We start from the raw sequence: 15,104 nt of genomic DNA, 5'->3' as shown, positions 1-15,104 counted from the left end.
GACCTAAAATAAGATGTTGAATTAGAGTGGTGTAGTGGACATCCTTGCCTTGTTCCTGATCTTGGGGAGAAGCATGCACTGTTTCACTAAGTATGGATTGTAGATGCTCTTTATCAAGTTGAGATGGTTCCCCTCTATTTCTAACTTATTGAGAGTTTCTATCATGAATGTGTGGTGTTGTATTTCGTTGAATGTTTTTTCTGTGTCAGTTCATATAAATATTATATAAAGTATTTCCTCGTTAGCCTGTTGATATGCTACATTACATTGATTGATTTGCAAATGTTGAACTAGCCTTGCATATTCCAATCTCTACTTGGTCATGATGTATAATTATTTTTCAATATTATTGGTTCTATTTGCTAACATTTTGAGAAGGATTTACATCTATATTTATGAGGGATACTGACCTCATTAAATGAATTGGGGGAAATGTTCCCTCTTCCATTTTTTGGACGAGATTGTATAAAATTGGTTTTAACTCTTCTGTAAATATTTGCTATAATTTTTTAGGGAACCATCTGTGTCTGGAGATTTTGGGGGGAGTCTTAATTACAAATCAATTCCTAAGTAAGTATAGGGCTGTTCAAATAATCTGTTTCATGTTGGGTGAGCTGTGGTAGTAGGCTTTTGAGGGATTGGTACATTTTATCTCCGTTCTCAAGCTTATGTGAGTAGAGTCTGTATAGTTTTCCCATATTGCCCTTTGTAATTGTTTTGCCCAAACTGGAATCTTTTCAGTCAGTATTTCTTCAGATACTTTCTAGCTCCACATTCTTTCTTCTTCCCTTCTGGGACCCTCATGACATGAAAGGTCGGTTGTTTGTTGCAGTCCCACAGACCCTGAGGCTCTGTTCATTTTCTTGCTGCTATGTTTTCTCTGTCTTTCACATTGGGTAATTTCTATTATTTAACATTTAAGTTTACTGATACATCCACTCCACCCCCATTCTGATTTTGAGCCCATCTAGTGAGCTTTTTATTTTGGTAATTATATTTTCCAGTTCTAGAATTTCTTTTTTTAATTTTAAAGAGCAAAGTTTAATAATACTTAATAAGCAAGATCTTTCACAAGAATTTTAGATATGAATCCTACTTCTAATGTTTCAGTTAACGTCAAAAGTTGTTTCAGATTATGTTTTCCAAGTTAAGAATAATATACCAAATAGGACAATCAGTAAATTTTTACTGGCTAAGAACAATTTCTGTCCAAGGTTTTTATTAAGTTGTAAATAAGGAAACTAAAAATAATAGGGAAATGTAAAATGTGGCAATACTTTAAGCCTCTACTTATTAAAAGGGGTGTAAAAAAAAGGAATGTAATCACTTTGAATTCCAATTACAGTAGAACCCTTTATTTTACTGGTTTTGGATATGGGGTCTTTTGAGAAAAAATATTCTACAGCAAAATTTTATTCACTAAACCATATTCCACACATCATGATACTATGTGCCACATAGCCATTTTAGATGATAGGGAGAAAACTGGGGAAAAAGTGTGCAATTCCCAAGAGTAGAGTTACCCGTATCCTGAATGAAAACTGGAAATGTGAGTATATGCCTTATAAATGTAGGCACAGACATTTCTGTAACAGTATAGGAAATTTGAAATCATTATCAGGATTAAAAAGTGTTGCAAAAATATTTCAAAACCAAAATCAAGTTTTGCTTACTCGCTTTTTAAATTAATTATTGTTTATTAACTTAAGAGAAATTCTTTGAAGAATATGAAATTGGTGCCCCTATTTTACCACCTCATTTCGGCTATGCTGTATTATACTGACAATGGTGGCAATCCTTCCCCCATCTCTACAGCTCTGCCATCTAGTGGCAGTTTTTTAACCTGCAAAAGATACACTTGACTCGGCTCTGGTAACAATAACAGATTTTGATTGTCATATAGTCATTTTGTCAAGTCATTTGCAAATGCATTTGGTACACTCCATACCACTAGTCAAATATTGACTGCTTACTTATCAACAACAAAAAGTCAAAACATGCCCTAACCGGTTTGGCTCAGTGGATAGAGCGTCAGCCTGCGGACTGAAAGGTCCCAGGTTTGATTCCGGTCAAAGGCATGTACCTTGGTTGTGGGCACATCCCCAGTAAGAGGTGTGCAGGAGGCAGCTGATCGATGTTTCTCTCTCATCGATGTTTCTAACTCTCTATCCTTCTCCCTTCCTCTCTGTAGAAAATCAATAAAATATATTTTAAAAAAGTCAAAACATAAAAATAAACCTTTTATGTGTTCCACTAACTACTTTGCAGTGAATTTCTGAATTCCCCATTTACTCCATCTTATCCACTAATGTTATATGGATAGTGATGTACCAAGGAAAAGTAAGAATTGCAAACTTCTATAAGCAGTGGTGAAATATCATCCTCAATTGAAGACGATGATCTGGATCACTATGTGAGGTCTCCACTCCTGAGTCCTTACAAGTTCTTGGATGTGCCTACCAAAACATCTAGCAGCATGGAAACAAAAAAATGAACTCCTGTGCTCGCTTCGGCAGCACATATACTAAAATTGGAATGCCACAGAGAAGGTTAGCATGGCCCCTGCACAAGGATGACATGCAAATCTGTGAAGCATTCCATATTAAACAAAAAACAAAAAACTGATGAATACCTTTCTATCAAGTTGTAAATGGAACAGCAAGTATTATTTTCAATATGCATCTTAATTTTATTTTTTAAATATATTTTTATTGATTTCAGAGAGGAAGGGAGAGGGAGAGATAGAAACATCAATAATGAGAGAGAATCATTGATTGGCTGCCTCCTGCACACCCCCCACTGGAATAGAGCTGGCAACCTGGGCCTGTGCCCTGACTAGGAATCAAATGCTGACCTCCTGGTTCCTAGGTTGATGCTCAACCACCAAGCCACACCGGCTAGGCATGTCTTTTAAATCTTTTGGAACTTGCTTTCTAGCCCAAAACTGTCAACTTGAAAAGAATTTGTATCATCCTGTTGTTGGGTGAAGTGTTCTAGAAACATCAGTTAGTTAATTGAAAAATCTATATCTTTACTGATTTTCTATCCATTTGTACTATGGATTACTTAGGTATTGAAATACATAATTGGAAATTTGCCTATGTTAATTATAATTTTACTCATTTTTATTTTATGAATGTTGAACCTGTTATATTTGCTTTGCTGTTGGATTATAAATGCCAAGATACAGAAGTCTCTCCCTCGGGACCAATTTCCCCATCTCTTGCTGGAGGGTAAGTCCCTGGTTGACAGTGCACAGGGATTGGGGAAGAGGGAATGTGTGTATGGGATGAGAGAAATGTTCCAATTGTCATTAATTTTACTGCTTTCCCTCCCTATCTCCCATTCTATTAGGCATTGCTGAGCCTGCAGCCAAACTGGTTCCTTCTACTCCTATTCTTCATAGGCAAGCAGTATCAATGGTGTCTGCTTCTGATACAATAGCTATCCTCCTCCCATCTTCAAGTTTTTGTTGAGATCTTGTTTGCTTATGGTCTTTTCCCTCTTTATTGCTGTGGTTTTATAAATCAAAATATTATTCCCTAGTATTTTAATTGTGGTCCAGGGGCCAGACATGTTTAACAACAGCACATTTCCTAGTCTTTTCTCTGCTAGCCATTTTGTTTACCTGACCAAACCATGACATTTCTGTAGCCCTTGCTAATCAGTTCCCACACGCTTCCTATGTGTTAGCTTTTCCCAGTTCGTTCTCTCTCTCTCTCTCTCTCTCTCTCTCTCTCTCTCTCAAGTTCTATCTCTTATACCTACTTGGTATCACCTGCTCTCAGGTACCAACCCAATGCCAGTTTTACTCTGGCGACCACGTTTCTTTGGACTTTCCCTTGCTCTCATTACCTGGGGTTCAGCCTTGCACTCCAGCTGTTATGAACCCTTCTCACCAATAAAAATACGAGGAAGGCTATGGAGCTGCAAAAGTGAACTTCTGTGTTTCTGGCTGTCAGTGTGGGGCACCGGGAAGGAAGAATTAAAAAGAATCTAATTTGGAACTGTCACTACAAGTAGTAATCACATAATCACCAGTATCTTGACCTGAAGACATTATACAATCCATAAAGAAAGCAAAGCCCCAGCTGGTTTGGCTCAGTCGATAGAGCATTGGTCTGTGGACTGAAGAGTCTCAGGTTTGATTCCAGTCAAGGGCATGTACCTGGGTTGCGGGCACATCCTCAGTAGGGGGTGTGCAGGAGGCAGCTGATCGATGTTTCTCTCTCATCGATGTTTCTAGTTCTCTATCCCTCTCCCTTCCTCTCTGTAAAAAATCAATAAAATATATTAAAAAAAAGAATTTTAAGAATTGTAAATACTTGTCTCAAGTACTCAATAAATAATAAATTGTAACCTAGATCCTTTGCTAAAGTAATGAATTACCAATTGAACATAATGATTACTGAGACTGATACAGTTGTAATTAACTAGTTATTAATAACTGGAAAGGAGCAAATGGGAGGCCAAATATTATGGGCATGCCATTTGTGCAACTTTGCCAGGAAACTGCAGTTTAACACTCTCCAGGACTGTTCCCCGCAGATCTTGCGGGAAGGAACTGGACAAAGGAAGAATAGAGGCATGCCTGGTAAAGTCTGGGTGACACAGGGAAAGTACTTGTCTGTGTGGCCACTGCAAGCACGGGAAGGTTTGAGATAATCTCTTAAACAAAGCATTTTGCTCTCTTGCCTTTTGGTTCATGCACCTGTCTCTTGCATTCCTGACTGCAGGACTCTCATGCTCCTGAATTTGCCCACATGGTCCATGGCCAGGCCATGTGATCCCCACACACAATGGACAAATGGACTGCAACTAGCTTAATGCTAAACTGCAATGGAAACTCTGGCTTTGCTTCTAGCTCTGCTGAATCCCCAACTGCACCTCTTCCAGGACTGGATTAAGGGAAATGGGACTTTGAATCCCAGGGATGTAATTCCATGCAAATAAAGCTTTCTACCACATCTCATCTTCCTGTGGGGGCTTCCAAAAATGCTTATTCCAGTGGCACCCCAAGACCCCCATTCCCACTAGCCATGGAGAGAACCCATCCACTCATTTCTCTGATAACAAAACTACCCAAAGGTCCTGTTCAAAATAAACAAGAACTAGGGCAACCCTTGAACTCTGAAAAGGAATGAGTTTTCAGCAATTCTAATAAAAAATCAACCAGAGCCCTGGCCAATTTGGCTCAGTGGATAGAGTGTCGGCCTGTGAACTGAAGGGTCCGGGTTTGATTCCGGTCAAGGGCACATACCTGTGTTGCGGGCTCGATCCCCTGTAGGGGACGTGCAGGATGCAGACAATCAATGATTCTCTCTCATCATTGATGTTTCTATCTCTCTCTCCCTCTTCCTTCCTCTCTGAAATCAATAAAAATATATTAAAAAAAAATCAACCAGAAGTTTTCCCCCTCACAATCCATGGCGTCTTAAGATCTAATGAAATGTGACATATCCCATTGTTGCTGTTTTTTTATGCATGTGTTTCTTTTTCTAACATTTTGGTTTCTCTAAACTTCCTTCCCATAATTAGTGACATGCTCTCCAAGGACTAATCACATTTCAATTGTATTAAGAAAGGTAATGCTTAAAAGAGACAGTAAAAACATAGTTAAAAACATTGGTAATTTATGTGTAAGAGGCTATTTTATACCCATATAAGACTTTGGGTATAAAAGCTTAGTCATTACCCTAATCATTCCACATGGACTGCTATGGGTTGGAGTCAAATATTCTGGGCTGTCTCTTTAAGTAGGGTAAATATCTTAATCTGTCAACCTCCTTTATCCTTAATAGAGATTAGCTGTGTTTCTCCTAAATTAATGTATACCTCCCCTGCTATCTATATCCAATTAACTGTTAGGTTGCCTTTGGCTGGATATATCAGTAATAAGCTCACCTCTCAGGCTAGTAAACAAAGCATGCATATTTTCCCTGATATTTTTCACATATGAATACTAATCACTGGAGAAAAACAGATCTGGATCATTGGGCAGCCTCCAGAACACTGCTAGAGGACTCATTAACCACCATTTAGAAATTCAGGGCTGCAACAAAGAGCTCATTCTATAGTAAATTCCAATTTAGTTTTGTATATACAATCATTGACTGCCTCCTACACACCCCACACTGGGAAGCAAGCCCGCAACCAGGGCATGTGCCCTGACCAGGAATGAAACTGTGACCACCTGGTTCATAGGTTGACACTCAACCACTGAGCCACACCGGCTAGACCTGAATATGGTTTAAAAAATTTTATATAGCTACTTTCATATGGAATACTTTTAGCCAAATATAAAAATAATTTATAAATATGAGATGTCTATAGTGAGGTCTAAAGAGGCCAGAGATGCTGCAAAAACAAATGACTTTTTTTACGTAAATCAAATATTAAAAGAAGAGATAAGCCCAGAGATAAATATCAGAAACTCTCTCCTGATTCTTTTGTCTTGCTTGGTATACAGTGGTTCTCAGGCCCTTTAAATACAGTTCCTCATGTTGTGACCCAACCATAAAATTATTTTCATTGCTACTTCATAACTGTAATGTTGCTGCTGTTATGAATCATAATGTAAATATCTGATATGCAGGATGGACTTAGGCGACCCCTGTGAAAGGGTCGTTCAACTGCCAAAGGGGTTGCGACCCACAGGTTGAGAACCGCTGGTATAGAACATGGGTGGTCAAGAAAATTAAGAAAATAGAGAGGGAATTGTTGAGAGAGGAACTGAAATCATTTAAGTAGGTTTCAACTTCATTTGAAATGTTTCAACATAGTGTATGTAACCTATCTGGCTCTAGTTTGGGGAGTCATATGAGGTGGTGAGATCTGGAAGAACCCAATAGACTAGCTACATCCATAAAAAACAACTACGGTAGTTACCGAGCTGTTGCTTTGTGGGGAGGGGGACTCAACATCCCCTAAAATGGTGTATGGGTTGTACTACACAAGGAGCTCTTCTCCATCTTGTGTGGCTACAGACTGTTGTATGTTTTTGCAATAAACAAAACAAATTTCTATGTTGATTTTATCTCCAACTACCCCATGGCTTAAAACCAATATGTTATACAATTATAGTTTATTCAGGGCTACTCAGCCTGGAAAGAAATATGAAAAACACAAGACACATGATTTGAAGAGAAATCAGTGTTATGTTTTCTCAGAGATTGTGAACAAAGGGAAACATGTTGACCTTGGATAAATGTAATGTCCTTGCAGTTATAAATGCGGGCATCTCTCTATATATAAAAGGCTAATATGCAAAGTGTCCCCCCAGGAGTTCAATAGTTCGCTATGATGTGTGCTGACCACCAGGGGGGCAGCGCAGAACGAAGGAAGGCCCTGGCTAGCAGCCGTCAGCCAGGGAATGAAGGTCCTGATCGGCCCTGATTGCTGGCCAGGTCTAGGGACCCTAAACGTGCACAAATTTCATGCACTGGGCCTCTAATATAGTTCTAACAATACTGGCTGAGCTAGTGTACAGCTGTTTTCACTCCACCTAAGGAACTAAAACAAGGAATTCATTGTATAATATAACAAAGTTCTTGGCACTTAAATACTTCAAATGAATGAATTATTTTCAGTGAGGGAAATCTTAATAACTCATCTTTCTTCATAGAATATAGAGGTCAGAGTGATGTTAAAAATATTTAAGTCTTTAGAGTACAAGCATGTAATTGAAGAGCTTGTTAACAGGGATCTTTCCTGTGAACTCGCTGGTGGATGTGGAGGTTGGAGCTCTGGCTGAAGCCCTTCCCACACTTGCTGCACTCATAGGGCTTTTCTCCAGTATGTACTCTCTGGTGGATGAGGAGTTTGGAACTCTGGCTAAACCCCTTCCCACACTTGCCGCAGTGATAAGGCTTTTCCCCAGTGTGAACTCTGAGATGGATGCGGAGATCTGAGCTCTGGCTGAAGCCCTTCCCACACTCATAGCACTGGTAAGGCTTCTCCCCTGTGTGTATGCACCGGTGAATGTGAAGGTTCGAACTTTGACTGAAGCCCTTGCCACACTCTCCACATTTGTAGGGCCTCTCTCCTGTGTGGACTCGCTGGTGGATGTGCAGGTTAGAGCGCTGACTGAAGCTCATTCCACACTCCCCACACTCATAGGGCTTCTCACCAGTGTGCACTCGCTGATGGATATGCAATTTGGAGCTCTGACTAAAGCCCTTCCCACACTTGTCACATTTATAAGGTTTCTCGCCTGTATGAACGGCATGATGAATAAGCAGACTTGAACTCCTTGTGAAGCCCTTCCCACACTTGTCACACTTATAAGGTTTCTCATCAGTGTGGATGGCTCGATGGATGAGGAGACTTGAGCTCCTCACGAAACCCTTCCCACAATGCTCACATTTGTAGGGCTTTTCTTTTGTGTGGTCTCTCTGATGAAGTAGTAGTTCTGAGCTCTCCCTGAAGTCCTTACCACACCAACTGCATTGGTATTGTTTCTCTGCACTGTGCATTTTTTCACATGGATGACTATCTGAGCTGGTATTAGGTATTTTGCCAGAGTCATAATGGTTACAGGGATGCTTCTCTGTAGGAGCTCTCTGATGACTGACCACCCGAGATTTCCCACCATAAATGTTATTACAGTTATAGTCAAAGGGATCCAAGGATTTTTTCAATTGGCTCTTCTGGCAAATAGCTTCACCACTGAACAATGGTGAGACCAGTTCTATTACATCAGACACAAGTTTAATATGAAGGGTCTCTGAACAGTGGTCTATGGGCGGACTTTTCCCTCCTAATACTTTTCTCTCAGTACTTTCTTCTGTTACAAACAGACTTTTTCTCTCCTGAGGATCCTGGGGCTCATTCTTACAAAACGTCACTGAGGAGTCCTGTGTGGCCACTTGGCTCGGAACTTTCAAAGACAAACACTCTTCACTTTCCATGGCACTTAAACACTTGTTGACATCACCACCTTGAAGGGCCACCCACTGCTCTTGTTGCTGGAAATGTGAGACGATGCTTCTCCCCACTTTTGACAAAGGGAAAAATCTAGCTCAGGGCTCCTGTACATTTCTCCTTGAAGATTCACAATGTAATCCTTACTCCCAGTTATGGTACTGGCCATCTCTTCCCAACTTGGCCAGCAGAAAAGCTCTTCATGTAAAAGATCCCCAAGTCCTTTCTCTTGAAGATTCTCCACAGAATTTTCATTCAAGTCTCCTAGGGAACAAAGAAAATTCAGTGATAAAAACAAACAAAGGATAGATTTCAAGATTTCAGAAGTGGAGTGTTTAAGTCTTGAAGCCTAATAACTAGGAAATAGTTCAGTCTTGTCCTTATAGTCATGTACTTTGGATTAATGTCAGAGAAAAGACTTTGTACACAAAATATAAATCTTGTCACTTTTATGCATAGCCAATAAAAGTATTCCTCTCCTGCCCTACCTGGTTTGGCTCAGTGGATAGAGCATTGGCCTGTGGACTGAAGGGTTCCAGGTTCGATTCCGGTCAAGGGCACATGACCAGATTATGGGCTCAATCTTCAGTAGGGGGTGTGCAGGAGGCAGCCAATCAATGTTTCTCTCTCATCATTGATGTTTCTATCTATCTCTCCCTCTCCCTTCTCTGAAATCAATAAAAGAAAACAAAATATATTTAAGAAATAAAAGTATTCCTCCCCTAACTCTGCAGAAGGCTATGAATCCCACATCCTTGCCACAAATTACATTTTGGTTCACTTTACTTCATTTTATTTTAAGTAAATTTGCATTGAATTGGTAATCCACTTTAATAGATGCTGGGGATACAAGAAAGTAAACAAGCTAGAGCCTATTGGGGAGAAAGACAAATATATCAACAATGATAGCACCATATCAATGCTCAAGTGCATCCTGGAGAGGAAAGCAGGAGCCAGAACAAAGGGCTTGGTGTATACTACTAAGAATTTAGGGCTAAAACCTTTAAAGATTTATAGCTATTAAAGGATTTCAATTGGGAATGAAAGATTGACTTGCTCATCAGAAATTAGCAAGGCTTTAGGTAGAGAGAGACAACTGCTGTAGCAAAATTAGAAATGGTAAAGATGACAGTTATGGAGAGAGTGGGAGAGGGACATTTTAAATCATATGATGACTAACTAGAAGGGAAAGGAGGCACCAAGCATGATCCCCAAGTTCCTTGCTAAAGAAAGACTCCTAATAGTATTAGTAGGGCTGAAAAGAGAAGCAGAAGTGGAGGTAATGCTGAACCTGCACAATGGCAGGGCTGGTTAAGGTACAAAAAGAAGCAATTGACTCCAGGACAAAGCCTCAAGGTAACCCCTGCAGTGGGGTTTCTGACAAGGGAGATATCTCAGAGCTGGAGATCAAATGGATGCCTTAGATAACTTACTTGTCTGAAAAGGCACCCTCAAAAAGGAGTCTATACCACTCACAATCTGGATTCCGATATCCATTCCAAGCCCACTTAGAAGAGCTGTTCCTTGCTAGTAGAGCCTGCATGCACCAAAGAGGGCTGGGCATCAGCTGAGGATGTAGATTCCAATATTGTATTGTGCACAAAAAAGACTTTGTGGGGAAATGGGACAATAAAAAAATGTAAGCAGACAAAAAAAAATAGAAACTAATTTTCAGAAAGACTGGCACAGATTCAAGAAATAGTGAACAGAAGATCACACCTGCTAGAATGGCTGCCATCAATAAATCAACAAAAAACAAATGCTGGCACAGATGCGGAGAAAAGGAAACCCTAGTGCACTGCTGGTGGGAATGCAGACTGGTGCAGCCACTGTGAAAAACAGTATGGAGTTTCCTCAAAAAATTAAATATGGAACTGCTTTTGACCCAGAAATACCACTTCTGGGTATATATTCTAAGAATCCAGAAACACCAATCAGAAAGACTATTTGCACCCCTCTCTTCATAGCAGCATTATTTATAATAGCCAAGATCTGGAAACAGCCCAAGTGCCCATCAGCAGATGAGTGGATAAAAAAGCTGTGGTACATTGACACCATGGAATACTATGGGTCTATAAAAAAAGGAAATCTTACCCTTTGTGACAGCATGGGTGGACCTAAAGAACATTATGCTAAGTGAAATAAGCCAGTCAGAGAAAGACAAGTACCATATGATTTCACTTATATGTGGAATCTAATGAACAAAATAAACTAACAAACAGAAACAGACCCATAGATACCGAGAATAGACTGACAGCTGTCAGAAGGGAGGGATTGAGGGGTAGGGTGACAAAGGTGAAGGGGGTGAGCAAACTCCTCCTACCTCAAACCCAGAGACAGAAAACAGTATGGTGATTACCAGAAAGAAAAGGGGATTGGGGAACACTGAGTAGGGTAAAGGGGAAATAAATGGTGATTGAAGGAGACTTGACTGGGAGTAGTGAACACATAATACAATATATGGATCATTTATTATAGAACTGTAAACCTGAAACCTATATAATTTTATTAACCAATGTTGTCCCAATAAATTCAATAAAAATTAAGAAGTCTTGATCAGTATATATTTTAATGGCCACATGTTTTTCTCTTACCAGTATATGAACCTCTATAATTTGTATAAGCAACCCCCTCTGATATATTGGTGAGTAATTATTTCACTGTATTAAATAATTCTATAATGACTGTTCACAATTTTCAGTTGAAGTTATTGTTTAATTCCTTAGGGTAGATACATAAAAATGAATTATTTCATCAGAAATGTTTCAGGCTCTTTGCTTCAAGCAGTCAAAAGCTTTTTGAGAAAACCTGTATCAGCTATACTCCTATCTATCTCTAGATAGAAGTTGTATTATATTCAGAAGGGGAGATGGATGAATCTCTGATGTGTAAGAAAAGAAGCAAAGGGAACTAGATATTGCAGGGCAGTGGGGTTTTTAATGAAAATCAAGTCCAAGCAAAAATGGTGCAAGACCAAGGCGGGGAAAACGTGGGAGAAGACGGAGTACAGATAAGAAGGTCAGCATGAATGAGAAAGACCACAACTTTCTGAAAAGCTAGAAGGGAAAGTAAGTGAATAGATACAGGTAGATCAGTTTGTGGAAAGTATCCTTAAAGCCTCAGCTTTCTCCACAGACCGAAGAACTTCAAAGAGAACTCCTTAAACATTTAAAAAGGGACTCCTCTTAGTTTCCTCAAAAAATTAAAAAATGGAACTGCCATTTAACCCAGTGATCCCACTTCTAGGTATATATATCCTAAAAAACCCAAAACACCAATCAGAAAGAATGTATGCACCCCTAAGTTCATAGCATCATAATTTACAATAGCCAAAATCTGGAAATAGCCCAAGTGCCCATTAGTCGATGAGTGGATAACAAAGCTGTGGTACATTTATACCATGGAATATTATGCAGCTGTAAAAAAGAAGGATCTCTTATCCTTTAAGACAGCCTGGAGGGACCTAGAGAGTATTATGCTAAGTGAATAAACCCAGAAGGGCCGGGGGTGGGGATGGGGGCGGGCTAGAAGGGGTCAATGGGGGAAAAAAGAGGACATGTAATACTTTCAACAATAAAGATTTAATTAAAAAAATAAAATATAAAAAGGGACTCCTCTTTTATCCTCTTGCCATGATGCCTTGCTGATTCCTTTGGAGTTCGTTCTTCATTATGTAATTAACTTCAACTTTGTGCAACTAGAAGATCATATCTGGGAAATACACAGGGGTTGGGTAACTGTGCAGAAAGCAAATCAGTACCAAATTCTGCCGTATCAGGGATGGATCAGGTATGATTTCTCAGATGACTCAGTAAAGCTACAATTCTCCAGTTCTTACCAAGTAAAGTTCTTTAGCTGCTTAGAATAATCAGAAACATCCTTTTGTGTCAAAAAGAAATTAGGACACTCTGATTCCTGAACTACAACTCCTGGGGCCCCATCACTATTTAAAATTGAAGAAACAAAGACTCCAATGGGCAGGTGTCCAGGTTCATGTTCTTACCCATTGAGGCCAAGTGGCTGTAGGGCTGCGGCATCTCAGCTCTGTGCAACTTCCTGTGAGCCGGGTAGAGGGGACCCCATTCCTCCTCAGTGAAGTCCACAGAGAAATCCTCGAATGTTACTGGCTCTAAAACAGTAAGCGCTCCTCCTTTACTGACAACGATCTGCACAAATGCCCTGGAAGGAAGGTGAGGTTGGGAGCACTTGAAAAGGTGAGAAGGGTATAGAAGCGTGCAGTTCAGGGATCTGAGGGGTCCAAATCAAGTTTTGTTGGAAACTCTTTCGTTTCTCATCTACTTCACTACTTCCTTCGAAACCCTTCCTTTCCTGCCCACAACTTACTCAGGCTCAAGCCATCCAGCTACTTAATCTTTCCATGTCACTGTCATCTCATGGTCATTGCTGAGTTGTCCTTTCCACCCATTCCTACTATTATCCTGATGACTTCCACACACATGAGAACAATTTACCCAACAGCATAATCTGACATTTTTAACCTCTATAGTCCCAATGATCTCAGTCTCTTTTCACACTCAATTACCATAATCAGGGCCATTTCACTACTTGGACCACTCTGCTTTTGAAATACTTTTAAAACATCTTCCAATTCTTTCTGTTCTTCCTTTTCTATCACACCTGCTTTATCAAGATCATCATCCTTTAACCTTATGTCTTTTCTTCTCAGCCACAGTATACTTAAGATCTCAAATTTTTCCATAGTCATATCAATCCTATGTCCATTCTTCTTCTAAACAAGTACTTGAACATTATTGGAAAAAATAAAATAGCACATATACATACAACCATAACACACTCTCTAGGTATTTGCAAAAACTTGTCTCTATCTCCTTCCTCCTTAACTCCAGGCTCCAACTTTACACCTAACATCTATACTTGGGTATCTAAAAGGCCCTTGAAACTTAGTAAGCCTCAGCAGACCTCTTCCTCTCAATATCCATCCATATCTGCTCTTCTCGGCTGCCACTCCTGGCTTGCCGGCCAGCGGCCTGGCCTCAGCTCCTGCTGGATGAGCAGGCCCTAGGAGGTAGGTGGGCCTCATGGCACACCTTGAGAGTTCGAGCACCTGATGAAGAAGTGCTTCATGACCACCATCTGCAACTGGTCACATGGCTCAGTGGATGTGAGCTTGGGCCACCCGAGCTTCATTTTGTGGTGCCTGGAGATCTTCAAGCCCCAAAGGGGGCGGCAATGGCTGGGTGGCAAGCTGCTTCGGCAAGAATGGTATGTTTGTGGAAGGGAGGGTGGGGGAGCACAGGGCGCTGTGCTGCAGTTCCGCACGAGTGAGTGGGGGCCTGAGCCCCGGGGACCTGGACCCCAACCTGTGATCCAGGACTCCAGGTCTTCGTCATACCCACAAATAGGACCCAGCAAGGACCCTGACCCTGTCCATCGTACACACAACCAGGACCTGGACCACAGCCCCTGGGTGCGTTCCTATGACCCACCTGACCCCCACACATCACCTGGCTGGATCACAAACTATGAACCCAATCTCCTTGCCTGTGCCCCATTCATAACCAGGGTACAGACTGCAGCCCTCCGTCCTCACCTCCCTAAAGCTGGAGGCTTTGGCTCCTGTGCATGTGGGTGCAGGTTTGATTGGTTCCTCTGTGTGTTCTGGGAGTTTGCATATATTTTTCATAACCAGCTTGTAGATAGTCCTGAACAGAAATGTTAAACTCTGGTTGGTGGAACTGCCTAAAACCAAAATCTGCATTTTTTCAAGAGGAAAAAAAACAAAATCTGCTCTTTCTTAGTTGTGCCCGTTTTAGTAAATGTCACATGACCCACCCAATTACTGAAGGCAACATTCCTAGAAGTCATTTTGATTCTTTTCTCTCTTCCTCACATTTTATCAATCACCAAGTCCTATCAACTCCACCTCTAAAACATACCTGAATCTACCCACTTCTATCTTACACTATTAGCATTGCGAGTCACAGCTCTCCTTAACTCTCATCTATTTTGTATTTGAAAAGTGGCTCTAAAAAGGGCATAAAACTTAAAAGATGCATTTTGCAGGAGAGGCTCCCACACCACCGCTGTACTGGCAGCCATCAGCCTGGCTTGTGGCTTAGCAGAGCTCCTCCCATGTGAGAGCGCCCTGACCACCAGGGGGCAGCTCCTGCATTGAGCATCTGCCCCCTGGTGGTCAGTGT

The 15,104-nt window shown here is 40.7% G+C and overlaps 1 protein-coding gene across 1 annotated transcript in view; it reads right to left on the bottom strand.

Moving 5' to 3' along the window:
- Positions 1–7,137: 7,137 nt before the first annotated feature.
- Positions 7,138–15,104, bottom strand: part of ZNF239 (zinc finger protein 239) — a 12,905-nt gene continuing 4,938 nt past the window's right edge. The window contains 2 exon segments of the mRNA XM_006774491.2: positions 7,138–8,950; positions 8,953–9,186. Of these exon segments, the coding sequence (XP_006774554.2) occupies positions 7,695–8,950; positions 8,953–9,091 (1,395 nt within the window). The 5' untranslated portion in view covers positions 9,092–9,186 and the 3' untranslated portion in view covers positions 7,138–7,694.

This window comes from Myotis davidii, unplaced genomic scaffold (assembly GCF_000327345.1).
Source record: "Myotis davidii unplaced genomic scaffold, ASM32734v1 scaffold368, whole genome shotgun sequence".
Lineage (NCBI taxonomy): Eukaryota > Metazoa > Chordata > Mammalia > Chiroptera > Vespertilionidae > Myotis > Myotis davidii.
This window is presented reverse-complemented; position numbering and strand designations above follow the sequence as displayed.